Source organism: Lepidochelys kempii, chromosome 1 (assembly GCF_965140285.1).
Source record: "Lepidochelys kempii isolate rLepKem1 chromosome 1, rLepKem1.hap1, whole genome shotgun sequence".
Lineage (NCBI taxonomy): Eukaryota > Metazoa > Chordata > Testudines > Cheloniidae > Lepidochelys > Lepidochelys kempii.
The window spans coordinates 187,114,938-187,133,707 of NC_136380.1; the positions used below are offsets into that span (position 1 = coordinate 187,114,938).

General features: G+C 46.2%; 1 protein-coding gene across 11 annotated transcripts in view; it reads right to left on the reverse strand.

The window, feature by feature from the left end:
* The window catches only part of ILDR2 (immunoglobulin like domain containing receptor 2), a 48,647-nt gene extending 32,159 nt beyond the window's left edge, over positions 1-16,488 (reverse strand). For 4 of the 11 annotated variants that reach the window (XM_073304691.2, XM_073304683.2, XM_073304667.2 and 1 more), the window contains exon 1: positions 16,115-16,486. In XM_073304691.2, the coding sequence (XP_073160792.1) occupies positions 16,115-16,160 (46 nt within the window). In that variant the 5' untranslated portion in view covers positions 16,161-16,486. Of the gene's footprint in view, positions 1-3,331; positions 3,898-16,114 lie in introns of all 11 variants that reach the window. The other 7 variants (XM_073304666.2, XM_073304664.2, XM_073304658.2 and 4 more) reach the window with 4 other exon arrangements.
* Positions 16,489-18,770: the final 2,282 nt, after the last annotated feature.

Sequence of the window (18,770 nt, forward strand, 5' to 3'; positions counted from 1 at the left end):
CAGAATTCTTCGGCTTTTACATTTCATGGAAATTGGTGTCGTTCAATATCTAACATTTGATTTATCTGCCAACTGACAGGAGAGCTGCGTCGCTGCCTGACATATTGGACCTCACAGCAGACACATGGGAGTGAATCACATGTGTGACTGCTGATGCACCCTTCTTTTTCGGTAGTTTAAGGTGAGTTTGAGTCAATTGAGTCCAGGTGTCAACTGACAGCCCCAGAGAGTGAAATGCTCTGTTTATCCATCGCATGGGGAGCAGCAAACTAACGGCTTGCCTACGCTTGCAGCTGTAGAGCGTTTTGGGTTAAATCAGCCTTTCGAGAGCATACCAGGGAAAGTGCTCCAGTCTGTCCACACTAACAGCTGCACTGGTGTGGCCACATTCCCAGCACTTCCAGCGGCATTGGGAGAGGTGCATTATGGGCAGCTATCCCACAGAGCACCTCTTTCCATTCTGGCGCTGTGGCTTGTGGGAAGGGGGCGTGGGGTGCGGGGCATTCTGGATCCCGTTCCAATGCCCCATGATGCATCACTTCCCATCCCAGCAATCCCTGTGTTTCCATGCACATTTGGTGCCATCTTTCAACTGTTTCTGTGCTGCACACTCTGTGTTCCCTTTCGGTCTGTGGGAATGGAGCCCGAACTGCTGAAGAGGATGCTGACGAATTTCACCAGCACATCACGTTTAGCATTCGAGCTACTCCTTAAGATCCAAAGTGACGGTGAGGAGTCCAGTGATGATATCGACTCGAGCAACGCATACAACACAAAATTGCTTGTCTCATTCATGGACATGCTTTCCACCGTGGAACGCCGCTTTTGGGCTCGGGAAACAAGCACTGAGTGGTGGGATCACATCGTTCTGCAAGTCTGAGATGATAAGCAGTGGCTGCAGAACTTTCGGATGAGAAAAGCCACTTTCATGGGACTGTGTGCTGAACTCGCTCCCACCCTGCAGCTCAAGGACACGAGATTGAGAGCTGCCCTGCCGGTGGAGAAGCAGGTGGCTATTGCAATCTGGAAGCTGGCAACTCCCAACAGCTACAAATCGGTCGCTAACCAGTTTGGAGTGGGAAAGTCAACCGTTGGAATTGTGTTGATGCAAGTTTTCAGGGCCATTAATTGCATCCTTCTCAGAAGAACCGTGACTCCGGGTAACATGCATGACATTATGGCTGGCTTTGAACAAATGGGTTTCCCTAACTGCGGCGGGGCGATAGATGGGATGCATATTCCTATTCTGGCACCAGACCACCTAGCCTCCGAGTATGTTACCGAAAGGGGTATTTCTCCTTGGTTCTCCAGGCGCTTGTGGATCACCGTGGGCATTTCACTGACATTAACGCAGGCTGGCCCGGAAAGGTGCATGGCGCACGCATCTTTCGGAACACTGGCCTGTTCAGGAAGCTGCAAGCTGGGACTTTTTTCCCAGACCAGAGAATGGCCGTAGGGGAAGTCGAAATGCCCATTGTGATCCTTGGAGACCCCGCTTACCCTTTAATGCCATGGCTCATGAAACGCTGGATAGCAGCCAGGAACAGTTCAACTGCAGGCTGAGCTGGTGCCGAATGACTGTGGAATGTGCTTTTGGCCGTTTGAAGGGCCGCTGGCGCTCTCTTTATGGGAAGCTGGACTTGACCGAAGCCAGCATCCCCACAGTTATATCCATGTGCTGTACCCTCCATAATATTTGTGAAGGGAAGAGTGAAACCTTCACTCATGCATGGGCCTTGGAGGTTCAACACCTGGAGGCTGAATCTTCACAACCAGAGAGCAGGGCTATTAGAGGGGCCCAGCATGGTGCTGCAAGGATTAGGGATGCCTTGAGGGAGCAATCTGAGGCTGAAAGCCACCAGTAATGTCTGTTGCTCTGCACGGGAGTTAACTGCAGTGGCTGTGTTTGGTACACTGAATTGTAGTGCTTGTTGCTTTCCTGGGCTAAGGTATATTTTGCTTTAGGCACGAATAAAGTATGTTTTCAAAGTGAAAAACTCCATTTATTGAAAAGAAAATTCATTTATTGAAATAAAAACAAAGTAACACAGCAATACCACAATGGCAAGGGGGTGGGGTGGGGAGTGGTTCACTCACAGACTTGAGTATGTCCTGATTTCATATTCTGCATTCCTGTCTGGAGTGCTGTGCACTGAGTGCTGCACTTCAGGATGACTATAAGGCATGTTGAGGGGGACTGAGTGCAGTGGATAAGGGTCGTAGTTTTCATGGGTGGATGGTGAAGCTAGGGGTGTAGGAGGCAGCTGGGGGCGGTAAGAACCCGGATGTTGGAGAAAGTAGGTTCGAGGGCACATGGGGGCACAAAGGAAAGAGTTTTGGGACAAGGGCTGCAGGGGGTGGGGGCGAGTGCAGTAGTGCTCCGCCTGCATGGCGACGAGCGCCTGGATAGAGTCCGCTTAGTACTCCATTATGCTAATCAGCCGATCCGTACTTTGCTGCCCGAGCACCGTGTTTGCTGCCGGCGATCCTCATTCTTCTGGTGGATCCTCCTTTCACTCTCCCTCCGCTTCTTTGCCTTTCGATTCTCTTCCACAGACTACCGCATCACTTCCTGCAGCATGTTGTCTTTGCTTTTACAGGGCCTATTCCTGAGTGCTCTCAGTCTGTCGGCCAGTGATAACGCTGGCGGCTGAGATCTCAAGGTTGCACCTACACAGGCAAAATGCAACACTTGACAGCGGAAGCATTATACACACCAGACAGAGCAATGATTCCCCCGCACTTAAGGAGGGCAATCACAGTCCATACAAAACCATACTTTGCCTATCCCAAAGCGAGGACGCATAACCCACGGGAGCCCCAGAAATGGTGAGTAAGCACAGAGTCCAGGGGGACTGATTGTTTCATGGATGTACTGTCCTCTGGGTTTCTGTGCCTTGGAGCTGCAGGGGAAACCTACACCGAACACTGTCACAACATTCTCCACAGGAGATCGTCCTGGAAAATATCTCGCTGCTGAGGGTGACCGGGGAAGCAAGGGAGGGTCTTTTACTACAATGCGGCTTCCGCCCTGGCCCATACACAGCTTGCCTGTGTGCAGCAATGGTCCCCCCGCCCCTCCCGGCACAGTGGCGTGGACACGTTAGCCTGACTGGCACAAGAACCACACTGGCTCTCCCAATAAACCTGCGCAGGCGCATTGCCCACGTTCTGTCTGAGACTTTTGAAGAGATCACCGATGCCGATTACCGGGATGTGACAGACCACATGAATATGCTATTCCGCATCTAGGCATGCATGCAGCCCTAACTCTCCTCGCCCAAAGAGCCCGCACCAAAGAACTTCCTTCCCGAAAAAAAAAGCCGCTTACCGGGAACCTCCTCTGGTGTTTATCCTTCCCCAAGCACCAGACGCCGTGACTGGCTGCCTTCCTCCTGGCTTGAGAAGAGCTCCGGGCTGCATGCATCTAGGGATTCCAGGGTGTCTCCCCACGCCTCAGCACCCTCACTCGTGTTTTCCTCCTCCTCCTCCTCCCCCCTTGCTGTGCTGGGCTCAGAAGTGTCCATGGTGCGCGTTGGAGTGGAGGTGGGGTCGCCCCCAAGTGTCGTGTCCAGCTCTTTGTAGAATCGGCAGGTCGCAGGAGCGGCACCGGAGCAGCCGTTTGCCTCGCAGGCTTTGCAGTAGGCACTCCGCAGCTCCTTCACTTTAACCCTGCACTGCAGTGCGTCCCAGTCATGGCCCCTTTCCATCATGGTCCTTGATATTTGCCCAAAGGTACTGTAATTCCTACGGCTGGAGCGCAGCTGGTACTGGACAGTTTCCTCCCCCGAAACACTGGTGAAGTCCAGCACCTTGCCATTGCTCTATGCTGGGGCTCGCCTGGCACGTGGAGGCATGGTCACCTGGAAAGATTTGCTGAGAGCCCTCCATGCCTGGCTGAGCAAACAGGAAGGGGATTTAAAGGGCGGGTCTGACGGTTGGTCACCCGAGGACAGGGCAGCAGAGTTCAAAAGGGATGACTAGAGTGGCTAAAACAGGCATTGTGGGACACTTCTGGAGGCCAATCAGAGCGCATTAGGTGTCCACACTGGCACCGTGGCACTCCAGCAAGAGCGCAACAAACATTATTCCTCTCGGGGAGGTGGAGTACCAGGAGCGCTCCAGCCGCGGAGTCCGAACGCTCTACATGCCTTGCCAGTGTGGATGGGTAGTAAGGTAGAGCGCTCTTGGCGGCTTTATTGCGCTATAACGCACAAGTGTAGCCAAGGCCTCAGTGCAAGCTTCCCATGCAGGGGTCTCCTTCTTGCACTGCAAGGACCACTTCTAGCAGTTATTGTTTAAAAAGCATTATCAGAGTCCTATTAATGTACACGGTTCTTTAAAAGCACAGATAAGGGATATCCCCTGCCCCAAACACCTCACACTCTAATTAAGACAAACAGGAGGCAAAGGGCTGGCCTACACTTAAAAAGTTTTACCTGTATAACTATATAAGTTAAGGGCGTACTCTTATTTTTGCTGACATAGGTTATGTCTGCACTGGAGCTGGAAGGTGTAAATTCCAGCTCAAGGAGACATGCCTGCACTAGCTCTGATTGAGCTAGTGCGCTAAAAACAGAAGTGTAGCTGTCACAGAACTAGCAGCGGGAGGGGCTAGCCACCCTGAGTATGATCCTGTCTGAGACCATAGGTATGTACTTTGAGCAGTGAGCCACTGCTGCAGCAGCAGCTACACTTATGTTTTCAGCACACTAGCTCAATCAGAGCTTGCACAGGCATATCCTCCTGAGCTGGAATGGTCACCTGGTGTAGACATACACAGAGTTATTCTGGTAAAAACCCTAGTGTCGAGACAGGTAAGCTGGTATTAAGGTACCTTTTAGTTCCCAAACCATAATAAACTATACCACTTTATGTGCTTTTATTCTGGTGTAAACGTATCCAGACTTATGGGGAAGGAGCTGCCATTTTAACTTTACTGGTATAGTTAAAGTGGCAAAGCTTTCTGATGTAGATAAGTCCAAAGACATATGACAACATTTCAGGAGAGGAAGTGTTAGGATATTGTTGCTGATTAGGAAAAAGAGGGACTGATTGCAGAGATGGGTTGTAAAGAGGGATTTGAAAGAAAGAGTGGGTGCTTGACAGAACAGAGAGGACAGGGAGAGTGTTCCAGGCACAAGGGGCAGTATGGAAGAAGGGCTAATGGCATGACTGGGGGCATGGGTGACAGGTATCATAGGCTGGGGGAGGCTGAGCCTCCCCAAACAGCCTGGCGTAGCCCTGCCCATGCGCTGCCTGCCTGGCGCTCTGGGGTTGGGGTGCTGTGGCCATGCTGCCCATATGGCGCTCCGGGGCTAGGGTGCTGGGGCCACTCACCCAGCACTCTGGTTCTAGGGGTGCTCAGGCAGCCCGGAACTGGGGGGGGGGGCTGGCAGCCGCAGTGGCGGTGCTCTGGGCTCCAGGAGGGACAGAATGGGATGGAGAGGGGCAAGGCCTCAAGCAGAAGGGGAGGGGCTGGGGGCTAGCTTCCCCCAACGTCCGGTTCACCTGCCGCCTATGACTGGGGGAAAAGGAGGCAAAGGGAGGAGAAACATTGGGATGAACACAGGAAGTGTAAGGGTGAGTAGGAGGAAATGAGATCTAAAGTACAGACGGTTAAATTTAGCTGGAAGGTAGTCTTTAGTGACCCAAATTAAGGTATAATATATTTAGCAGTGTGAAGAGGGTAGAAGCCAGACTGTAAGAAATCAAGGAGAGATATGGAGAAGAATGAAGTCAGCAAGGATACTCAAAGATCTTGGAGATGGGAGCTAGGGTAGTAGTTATAGAATGAAATTAGAATGAAGGAAGGTTTCTTTAAGATGGAGAAACAAGAGTGTGCTTGAAGAGAGAGGACAATGAAAGCAGAGGAAAGACCAGTTAAAAATAAAGAAGAGTCAGCCAGGGACATGGTAGGTGTGAAGGGATGTAGCCGCAGGAGGCAGTTTGAAGGGTTAGAAGCAGAAAATAAGCAGAGATCTCAGAATTTGGAGCAGAAGCAAAGGGACTGGGGAATGGAGAGTCTTGGACAAATGTTCTGCCTTTTCTTTTTGAAGAAGTTAGGAAGGCACAGTGTACAGAACCAATTCAGTCACTGGATTGTGAAGAGATTGCAACAAAGAAGCCTATTAGTGCCAGTTTGGGGGGATAGAGATACTTGTCCACTAAGAACTGGGCTGGAGACTCGCAACTTATTTCACTTGGATACCAAAACCCATGAAAACTGGTAACAAATAGCAACTACTTCTGCCTTGGGCTGGATTTGAACCTGTCACCTACTGAGTAAAGGCACCATTTTCCATTCTCAATACCTTCCCCCATCCCCGTGCTTTGTAACAAAACTGCGTAGGAAATAATATGCATAACTCCACACTATCTGCACCCAACACAGTGTGTGAAATTAGCTGACCAGATGACCCATCATCTTGCTGCAGCTCAGCTGATAAAACAGTGACTCTGCAAACATGGTGGGTATTTAAATCTTTCCCTTGTGAACTAAGTATTTGCTTAGCAAACAGTTACTTTCAGTGAATTCTACTTGGTAAAGTCCCTTCCCTGCACAGCCCACTTTCCTGTTAATGAGATTAACGGCTTGGGCAAGCCAGGGACTGCTTTAATAAATGATTAGCAGAGCTTTAGCAAACTCATCTGATCAGCCACCTGCACTCCCTTCTGAAGATCCACATAGGGGAAAAAGAGTGGGAATGTGTGGGACAATACAGTATAGGGGTTCTGTTTCCATCAGACAGTATATGGGAAGCATATGATGAGCAACTTGGCATCTTCCATGCAACATCTCAACTCTTCTCTTATCCACTTGCTTTTTGATATTCTTTAAGATGCAGTGACATGAGATGAGAAGCTGGAGCAATGGAAATCCTACTTCTAGTTAAGCCCTAATACACACACACACACACACACACACACACACACACACACACACAGTGTGGAACTGGGAAATTATAAACCTGTTATTTCTTTTGCTAAAAAATCTGAAACTGTTCACTCATTACACTGCTTCTGCTTCAACAGTAGCCATCTAAAAAAAGATATCTGATTGCTAGGTTCCATTAAAACACAGTGAAAACATGATGGTGGCTGCATCAATGGTGCAGCAATAATCCAGATGCAGCTAGCAGTTTAAGTTTCCTCACCTCCAAGAAATGTGGCTGAATTTGAAAGAATCATGAGGACAGAAAGCAGTTCATGTGTATATGAAGGTGAAATACAGAAACCTGGACTGTTTAGAGAGAAGAAGAAAAAGAAACATGATGGAGGTTTTAAAAATGATGAAAGGTTTAGTCATGAGCAACTGATTGTGTCTAGAGAGGGACTGAATTTTTCTATGTTTGGGGCTTGCAATACTGTACAGTATTCCTCTTTTCCTGCTGATTCCTTTCTAAGCTCCCTCTAGGGTTCTAAATTATGTACTGCATGTACTCACTCCTGTACTATGCAATCTGCAATAGACACAAGAGATACCAATCACTTTTGTAGTGACTAAAGAAAATTTACAGGAAGTGATTACATAATGTAAAGGTAAGCTGAGGCACTTACATTTGCAAGCAATGACTGAATCAAATACATCAGTAGAATTTAAGAAGGTCCTGGCTGTGTCCGTTTAGCAGTCATTTATTGTAAGAGAGGCGATTAGTCCAAACTGATGAAAGAATAAAATGAACTTTATTCTTAAGGTCACCAGGTGACCATGCACAGAGGTCTGTCTAGGTACTTATAGGGCCCACACCACCAATTGTCTGATTAGTATGGCTAATGCTATGAAACCACAGAACCAGCATTCCTCGGTTTTACATAACTTTGTGCATATGAGAGAAAGATGATTATGTATGTATGAAATCAGGAGTCCCTGGAAAATGGCTTAGGAAAATCTCTGTAAAAATTTAAATCAGGAGGCCCAGGAACCTGGGTTCTGAGAGAAGGAAAGTGGAGTATATGAAAGTTTACGATGATCAACAACTGACTCAGGCAATGGTGCTATAAGGAAGGCTATGGGATGTCCGACCACTGGGAGACATTCAAGGACAGAGGACTGTTTCTCATGGGATGGACTCTGCGTGAGTAGGGGGGGAAACAGACTTCCAGGAGGTTGGCACCACTGATTAAAAGAGCTTTAAACTAGTAATTTGGGGGAGACGCTCAAGTAATCTCCATTTCAGATTCTAATATTGAGCATGAGGAAAATCAATTAAGAGAGGAAACAACAATGGAGAAAGGAACAACAGAGGATGTGATGGAATGAATACAATGGAATCTGTTTGGTCAAAATCACTTTGGGGAAGACAGGAAACAGAGGCTCCACTAGGATAGTGCTTGGGGTCTGCTACAAATCCTATGGATCTGATTTGGATATAGATAGAGACCTCTTTAATATTTTTAATGAAATAAATACTACTGGGGATTGTGTGATTATGGGAGACTTTAATTTCCCAGTACAGACTGGAGGACAACTGCTACTAATAATGGTAAGGCCCCAGCATTCCTGTATGTTAAAGTCATCAGATTTCTTCATCAAATAGTCACCAAACCAACAAAAAGGTGATGTCATTTTAGATTTGGTGTTAGTAAGTAGCGAGGACCTCGTAGAAAAAAGGTTGTAAAGGGTAGCCTTCGTCTGAATGAGCATGAGTTAATTCAGTTTAAACTAAATAGAAGGATAAACAAAAATAAGTCTACAACTAGGGTCCTTGATTTCAAAGGGCAAACTTTACAAAATTAAGGGAATTAATTAGGGAAGTGGACTGGACTGAAGCACTTAAGGATCTGAATGCAAAGGTGGCAGAGGCTTGGAATTATTTTAAGTCAAAATTGCAGAAACCATCTGGAGCCTGCATTCCCAAGCAAAGGGGGAATTTGTAGGGAAGAAATGCAGACCAAACTGGATAAAACAAGCATCTCAAAGAGGTTATGAGAAAGCCTACAAGGAATGGAAGAAGGGAGGGATCAGCAAGGAAAGCTACCTTTTGGAGGTCAGAAAGTGTAGGGAAAATGTGAGAATTGCCAAAAGCCAAGCGGAGTTGGACCTTGCAAAGAAAATTCAAACCAATAGTAAATGGTTCTTTAGACAGAAATAAAAAGAAAACAAGGAAAGAGGAAGTAGGACGCTAAGCACTGAGGATGGCGTGGACATTAAAGGCAATCTTGGTGTGACCTAACACCTAAACAAATACTTTGCCTCCATTTGTAATAATGGTAAGGAGGAGCTTATGGACAGTGGCAGGGTGGTTAATGGGAAAAAGGATATGGAAGTACAAACTACCACATCTAAGGTGGAAGCCAAACTCAAACTGCTTAATGGGACCAAATCGGGGCCCGGATAATCTGCATCCAACAATATTAAAGGAATTGGCACATTAAATTGCAAGCTCAACAGCAAGGATTTTTAAGGCATCTGTCATACCCTATGACTGGAGCTTTGCAAATATAGTAACTACATTTAAGAAAGAGGAAAAAAGTGAACTAGGAAATTATAGGCCTGCTAGTTTGATCTCAACTGTATGCAAGGTCTTAGAACAAATTTTGAAAGAGAAAGTGGTGAAGGACATAGAGGTAAACATTAATTGGGATCATACACAACATGGTGTTACAAAAGGCAGATAGTGCCAGACAACCTGAGCTCTTTCTTTGAGAAGATAACCTGAATCTTAATAAAGCATTTGATACAGCTCCACATGGGAAATATTAGTTACATTGGAGAAGATGCAGATGAATATGAGACTCAACAGGTGGTTAAGGAACTGGTTGAAGGGGAGACGACAATGGGTCATGCTGAAAGGCGAACTGTCAGGCGGAAGGGAGGTTACTAGTGGAGTTCCTCAAAGATCGGTCTTGGGACCAATTTTATTTAACATTGTCATTACTGACCTTGGCACAAAAAGTGGGAGTGAGCAAATAAAATTTGCAGATAGCGTAAAGTTGGGAGGTATTGCCAACACAGAGGAGGACCAGAATATCATGCAAGAAGATTTGAACAATCTTGAAAATTCGAGTAATAGAAATGGGATGAAATTTAATAGTGCAAAGTGCAAGATCATGCATTTAGGGACCAACAACAAGAATTTTTGCTATAAGTAGGGGACAATTCATTTTGAAGCAACAGACAACAAGAAAGACCTTGGTGGATTGGTTGATCACAGAATGACTATGAGCCATGAAAAAGGCTAATGTAAGCCTAAGGTGCATTAGGATATATTTCCAGTAGAAATAGGGGAGCATTATTACTGTTATACAAGGCACTGGTGAGACCTCATCTGGAATAATGTGTGCAATTTTGGTATCCCGTGTTTAAGGAAGATGAATTCGAACTGGTACAGAGAAGAGCTACTAGGATGTTCAGAGGAATGGAAAACTTACCTTATGAGAGAAGACTTAAGGTGCTTGGCTTATTTAGCCTAACAGAACGAAGGCTGGGGGGAGATATAATAGCTCTCTATAAATACATCAGAGGGATAAACACCAGGGAGGAAGAGGAGTTATTTAAGGTAAGGGCCAATGTTGGCACAAGAACAAATGGCCATCAATAACTTTAGATTTGAAATTAGATAACAGTTTCTAATCATCAGAAGAACGAAGTTCTAGAACAGCCTTGCAAGGGGAGCAATGGGGGTAAAAAACTTAACTTGTTTCAAGACTGAGCTTGATAGGGTTAATGGAGGAGATAGTATAATGAGATTACTTACAATGGCATATGGCCTGCAACTGCTATTAGCAAATATCTTCAATGGCTGTAGATGAGACACTAGATGGGGAGGGCTCTGAGTTACTATAGAGAATTTTTTCCCCGGTATCTGGTAACTGACCGCCATATTTGGGGTTAGGAAGAATTTTTTCCCAGGTCAGCTTGACAAAGACCCTGGGTTTTTTTTCACCTTCCTCTGTAGCCTGGGGCATGGGTCACTTACTGGTTTGAACTAGTGTAAATGGTGAATTCTCTGTAATTGACATCTTTAAATCCTGACTTGAGGCTTTCAGTAACTCAGCCAAAGGCTAGGGATGTATTACAGGTGAGTGAGTGGGTGAGTTTCTATGGCCTGCAATGTGCAGGAGGTCAGACTAGATGAGCTCGATGGTCCCTTCTGGCCTTAAAATTCCATGAGTAAAGAAGATGAGAGCCAGTGAGTACATAACTAAAGGGATTTGGAATGTTATATAGAGACTTTCACCTCTTGTTGCTGGTTTGAATCCAGTGCAATTAAGTACCTTCCAAAAGTCATTACTATCTGATTGAATGCTGGTAAGTGACTTATGGGAAATGAACTGTGGCCTCAGTCCACGCCCAGTGGACTGGTGTTCTTACCATGGGCAATAAGTGTCAACCTTGTTAGTTAGCAAGAGACCAAAGTTTGAATAGGCCATAGAGACTGAACAATACTTTTAGCTCTAGAGGTGATCCTCCAGGCCAGATCTGAGGTACATTGGTGGAGTAGTGTGGGGAAGCATGTACTGCTGCTGTACCTATTCCATGGACAAAGCGAGAGCCACAGACAAATCACCACTAAACTCAGAAGAAAAAGAAAGAAAAGTGGGAAGAAGAAGGCACAAACTGTGTAAACCATGAGTCCCAGGCCATGGAACCCCACTATGAAAACATTTGGCCTAGAATCTAATCTTGATTCTTCAACCTAACAAATGGCAGTAGACACTGGCTTTTTCCTTGATCTTTCCCATTCACTCTGATGTGGCTCCATGGATGCTCCATGCTCCTGACTTCACTGGTGGGCTGCACTGCAGCACGAGTTTGAACAATCCCTGCAATGTTCAGGATTACCCCAGGCCTTTTACAAGAGTCAGGGATCCATCAGAGGTCACCCTCTCATCAATAACCCACCCATCTCATTAAACTCTCCAGATCACGTGACATTCACTCCTAACAACTTCACACTGTTGCCTCTTTGTTATATTCCTCAAACCCATGGGTATACGTTCAAGTAAAACATTAATACAGTTCTACTCACTGGATCAAATACCACCCATCCCATTACTGACTGAAAGTCGCTACTATCTTATAGTAGTTTCATGGCATCTGCTATGTGGTCTCAGCTCACCATCACAGTAGGGTTGCCAACAGTCCCTTATTACAAGGGATGCCCTTTATTTTTTCTTCTCTGTGCAGCAGGATTGGGAGTTGCTGAGTGCTGCAAAAAGGAGCAAGAAATACCTTTGGTGAATGTAGGTGAGTGGTGCTTATCATTAATTATTGTTATTAATAATAATAATACTAATAATATCGGGAAGAAGGAGATGCGAGGGTGCTAAGAAAATAGTCCCTTATTTTTGAAATACACTGTTGGCAACCCTACAGCACAGAAACCACTTTCAGAATTGCCAATAAATGTCAGTCCCAACCAGGAGCCCTAGAACTGAATGGGCCATCCGTGACTGCTACTCTGACTGAGTTCTTGAGTGCATTAGTACTTCCACCACTGCTAGCACTACTCACGCGCAACCTGTTGGGAATAATAGGTAATAAAACGCACACAGGTCAGTACCCAGCTGCACCTAGCTCATGCTTGGCACAGCTGATTGGGGGCAAAGCTGGCTAGAGTGCTGCTCTAACTTACAGCAGCTAGAGCAGTTCCCTTGGGGCCAATCCAGCACTGCCTCCTTTGGCCCCTGCCCACCCTCAAGGAGCCCTAGCACACCCACCCAGCTGGGGTTGGAGAAGCAGGGAGAGTAAAGCCAGCTAATGAGCTCACACGTGTTCAACAAATTGTACTTGTCCTTCCAGAATGTGGGGAGAATATCCTCACTACCACCTTCAGTCAAAGAATAAACAAGAAACAGCCCTTTATTCTTTTAATGCTGTCACTAAAACACCAGCTGTCAGGCACTTGGGGGGCAGGAAAAAGCCAACCAAACCCACTGGAATTGACACAGGATTTTTTGAAATTGCAGTAAGAAATCACAATGCACAGAACCAAACAAAAGATAAATGCAGGGGCCGAAAATGAAAGGCAAACAAAGGACAGAGAGGAATTAGCTGCTGGGAGGAAAGGAACTGTGAGTACTGATTTGAAATTTCTCAGCCCACCTACAGGAAGGAGGCGGGGAGTAGAGGGGGCGAGAATCTGTTTCTCTCTTATGTTTGTCTCTCTGCTTCCTCTCTGTCTCACCCCCTCTTTCTTTTACCCTTCTCTCTCCTTCCCCCACTCCCACTCTCTTTTTCCAGAGAATGAATTTGCTGATTTGGCTGAATTGGAATTCCTTACCTTGATACAGACCTTTAATTCCTCGGCTTGGCCAGTGGGGAGAACTAAAGCCTGCAGTCAGTCTCTCTCCCCCACACACTCTCACACACATCCCTTTGCTTTCTTCCCACTGAGAGGAGACACAGAGGACCTGAACAAGCACTGGGAGACAGTGGATGGACGGCAGGAGAGAAGAAAGCTGATATTGAACTCATTCACAGAGTCCAGCTCAGCAACAAAGGATGCCCTCATATCTATCGGCACACTCAGCAACTGCTAACCTGTTGCCTGTTTTAAGGCCTTTGTCTACTGGCAGTCAGTGCCAATCAGTAACATCCTGAAAATCAAGCACCAGACAAGCTGGGAAGGCTCTTACTGCAGTAGTAACTCTTGTTTCATACCAGTCTTACTTGCTCCAAACTGCAGTCAATACCAGTCTTACTTGTCAATTGCCCAGTGTTAGATCCTTGGGAATGTCCTGATCTGGAGCTCCTTGAGAAGGAAGAAATATCAGCAAACTCTTACGGTAGCAGGTGGAATATCCTGATCTGCAGATCCTTTAGAAAGGGGAAATGTATCTATTCCATGGTGTTAGCCTGCAGATCGTGCCCAGATAGGAAGCTCTTTTAGAAGGGAGGAAATTTAATACCATGTTGTTAACTACCAGGTCGGGGCTCCTTTAGACAGGGCATGGTGCAGGGCCAGATATAAGTAGCCCACTGTAAGCAGACAGGCACTAGTGTAGTGGTAATTTTGGAAGTGCAGGAGCTCTAAACCCACTTATTGAAATGTTAAACTACGGCAGCAGCCAGAGAGGAGGAGGAGGAGGATTGGAAGCTGCCTGAGCCCCAACTGATGCAATGGAGAGGTGGTAGGGAGCTGTAGGAAGCACTGGTACTGAAGTGACTCAGAATGAAAAAGGAGGGGGAAGGGAAGGAAGATAGGTGGGTGCGGGAGAGAGAGGTGCTGTAAGGTGAAGCTGATTTTGCTGTCTGAATCCTGAATCTGGGTAGGAGTGGGAAATCTGAGGGCCCTTTCATGGGAAAACTTTGGAAAACCAGATACCACCTAGAAGCATTTTAAATTAAAAAAATGTGACTCCTCTCTCTCTGACCTCATTTTCTTTTCTTTCTTTTTACTTCAGTTTCCCTGATTAGGTCAGGCAACGGTGGCCTTTCCCTACTGCTCCTGCAGTTGCCTTTGCCTGCACTGGCTCCTTGAGAGGCAGCACCGCCGCCCTGTGACTGACAAGGGGCTGCTATTCCTTCATTGCTTATTATGTGACTATTTGGTTAGTCTCATCCTGCTGTTTCTCCCTTCTCCTTTTCTTCCCTGACTTGCCTTCGCTCCTAGCCCCATTTTCAGTCTGTTCTTTGTTGTCTGTTTCTCCCCTTGCCCATTCCCCTGCCCCTTCTCGAGCCCGCTCCCCCACTGCTGTCAGGTTCTGTTTCCCAGTGGCTCTATGTAGGCTAGACTGTGCCAGCTGAGCACTGCCCTGAGGAGGACAAGCAAGAGCCACCCATCCCATGTGAAGTTGGGAGAGGGCTTGTGCAGTCATAGTCCCTCCCCAGTTCACTGGGGAAGCATGCAGGCTGCCCCATCTTTGGGTGCTCCCTACACCAGGCCTGGCCCCCTCTGTGAACCAGTGCAGAGGGTGGATGCAGCCTTGTCTCCTTCACACCCTTTTGGACTGGTGTGTGCTGCCAAAGTTCTTACAATTGTTCCTGGCCCTCGTGTGGGCATGTCTGCTGGGAACCAGCCAAGGACAATCTGTTCCTCTGGGTTCACACTGTCTCCTCCCCAAGGCCCAGTACCTCCCTTTCACACTCCCACACACCAACCCATTGAGGCGATCCTTCGCCACCAAACCCCCCAATTCCTGCTCACCCCAGTTAACAGTCATCCGCAGTGGCACCATCCTCAGCACCCTAGGACAGAAGTGCCTGAATGTCGCTCTGGTCCCAGCTAGACACATCAGACCCAAAGTTATCAGACAGGGAACCTCAGAGGGAATTTCTCAATCTGACACTGTCTGGTAGGGAGCAATCTCCCTCTGATTCTCTCAGCTCAAAGTGAGGAGGGAGAGGGATGCAGCAGAAGCAATACCAACCTGAGGGGAAGGAGGAAGTGGGGAGCAACTGATGCCCCCTAGCCAGGAAGAAGCAGAAAGAGAGCAATACCTCCCTGGCCCACTCACCTGGAAGGCAGAGAGCTGCCACCCTGACCCATTAGCCATGCACCATTTCAGTGTCAGGACCACTGTCTAACCCTTAAGCCCCAAATCTCTGTGAACACTACCTTTTGGGGGCATGCAATGGGGTTTCAGGATATCAGAAGCCTTCTCCCCATAGATATTGCCAGATCACTCTCACCTCTACCTGTCCTCCTGTAGGCCCCCAAGGGACTTCTCAAACCTTGGATTTTGGCCAAAGAATACAAACCACTGCAAAAATATCAGTGAGGACTCCCCCAGGTTTCTCCTTCCTCCCAGCGGGAGGTGATCACCCCCGTTTTTCTGATTGATTCTCCAACACCCTACACCCAAAGCCCAACTGCATTTGAATTCCATGTTGAAATTGGGAGGGAGAAGGCTAGGGGTAGGACGGAATATGTAAAAGAGGGAATGCTGGCAGGGAGCAGCACTGCTGTGACCTAACAATGCATTCCTGCCTCTAACTTTCATGACCCTGATAAACAACACACCAGACTTTGCTAACTGAGACAAACACACATTCACCCTGCATTTCTCTGCATGTCTCTCACTCACACCATCACAAGATGTAATCCTCCCCCCACCACTGCACCGCGTCGCCAAGGACTTTCACACACAGGCTCCAGGCAAAGACACAAGCGGCACCCCATGGAATCCAAAAAGTTATTCATCTTTGTGGTAGGCAAACCCTTACCTGTTACCCACAGCAGAACGATCCATCCTACCAAGAATCCATCCATCGTCCTTGTCTTTCCATGCAGAAAAGACAGACGGGGGGAGAAAAAACTGAAACCACAAAGAAAAATAAAGAGCCCTCCTGGTACGAATCAACTGGCACCTAAGTATTCCCTTCACCGTTATCTGCGGGGCTCAGCAGCCTCCCAGTGTGTGAATCGGAGAGACTTCTGAATGGAAGCTACCACTGTGTTGGGGACGACAGGAAAGGTACTTTTAGGTCCCAGGTTTCCACTCCCCCAGTGACCTCCAGATCAATCTCAGATGAGATTGGAAACCTCTGCTTAGCAAGCTATAGTTCCACAGACTGAGCCCAAACAGAAGGAAAGCTCTTTTTTTTCCACTCCTCCTCCTTTTACCCCCCCCCCGTACTGCAGGCTCCTGTGGTAACTGGAGTTTCTAAATCACATGGCTGTCCATTGAAGCTGTCCAGGAGCAAAAAAGAGTTCACCACTGAGCAATCTAGTGTCTAGTGGTAGGGAGCGAGACAGTGGGTGAGAGACAGAGAAGAGCAAGCTGAGGAGAGAGGCTGTGTGTGTGCGACAGACTAGATCTAAGGGGCAGAGAATGCATGCATGAAAATAGAACTGAGGAGCACAGAATGCATGTGTATATAACAGGAATCAAGGAGCACTGTGCCTGCCTACACACCATGGAGGGGCACAGCATTGTGTATGTGTGAACAGAGCTAGAACAGAGGAGCACGCAAACAGCATGGTGTGTGTATGACTAGAACAGAGGAGCGCACACACACAATGTTGTATGGTGTGTATGTGTGTAATTGAAATGTCCTAACTCCCAAACTTAAGTAGACTCTGAAACAAATAAAATTCAGTAACATGCCAGCTGCACATCCGTAAGAAAGCTCTTATTTCATTCAGCAATCTTCCCATACACAGAGACAGATGTAAGTTGGCTGCCACCAACTGAAGGTAGATTTTAAGGTAGACACTGGTTTGATTTTCAAAAAAGGTCTGCAAACAATCAGGCACATTTAATGTGGGTGTGCAATTGCTGCAATTCAGCAGCATGTGCAACGGACCTACTATGCACCCAACTAGCGGCTTGTATGCTTAATTATTCATGTTACATTCACAGTTGTGATAATTGTGCACACAAAATTAAGTGTGCTTGCATTTGCTACGTGCACAACTTTGAAAATCTGCCCATTAAATTGCACACCTTATGCTATACCAAGCCACACAAAATACCAACCCAACACATATTTCTCCCCTTAATTAACAAAATTTATAAACTAGAAAATGAGTGTAGATTACCGTACTAAAATCCTGTGAATTCTGACCCAAAACATGGCATTGTGACTAGCAACTATCATTTCAGATGATCAGGAGGTCTTCTAGCTCTCACTGCATGATATCTGCGTTGTGGGGTTCTGGGTTTTCATTACAAGATGATATAGTATAGAAAAAGACTTCTGAGTGGACTCATTACTGGTGTGGAAGCAGAAGATGACAGAAGATCATTTGCTAACACTGAAGATGTAAGTGAAGAGTTCTAGCCAAAAAAAAAAAAAAAGTGCCCCATTCACACATTTAGTACCTAAGGCTCTTGAACGTTCTGTGACAGCTGAAGAGGATGATATAGTCAGTGGGACCACTTATATGTTTGAAGTTAAGTGTGGGCTTAAGTGCTCTGCTGGATGGGTGCTCAGCACCTTGCACTGTACCAATTTACTGTTTGCAGCCGAGTCAGCACAGTTTCAATTTGCACTTTGTTGACACTTGGAAGTTTTTATTCATAATCATAAAGGCTAGATTTTTTTTATTAAGACTTTGATTCTGTAGATGTTGATGAACCACATCAGAGAGGGAGTGGCCTTCAATTTTGTCCTAGTCTGGATCTTCAGACATAAAGTATTCTGATTTTCCTATGCCACATCAGGTCCAAAACTTGGGACAGTACTGGACTGTACACTGTAGTATAGGCAGAGTGCATTGCAATACCAATAGTTAGGATTGCATTAGCACTTCCATTCTATAGGGCATTTTCTAATTGCTTATAAACTCCACCTATGTTTGTTTGTCTTTCAGACGGAAACGTTCTACCTTTTTTCTTGGCAAGAGGACTCTTTTTAAAAAAAAAAAGTTTGAACAAAAATAGTTCAGTCAGTTTTCAGTATGAAAAAAAATACACATTTGCCATGATGAAAAATGTTTTGTAATATTTATCTGAACAGCTCTAGTGCCTCAGTTAAGGTGGTAGGAATGTGAAATTAGGCTGGGAGATAATCTCTAGGCAGCAGGTGTGTCTTTTGATGGTCCATTAGAAATCCTTTAGAGTCGGTTGAATTATAGGGATTTAAAAAATGTACTTTCCACATGTATGCTTGTTTTTATCCTGTGATTAATTAATTACATGGTCTTATGATTATTTAATTAATTATCGTAATAGTGCCTAGAATCCTACATTAAGGATTGTGGCCCGTTGTGCTAAGCACTGTACATATACATAAAACAAAAAGTCTCTGCCCCAGAGTTTAAAATTCTTTGTACTTTGAATAGAATTTCTCCTTAAGTATGCTATTTCTCAGAGCTCTGTTGCCTCTGTGCAGGCACACAGAAGGAAATGGAGTGGAATTTTTCATTCAGGGCCAG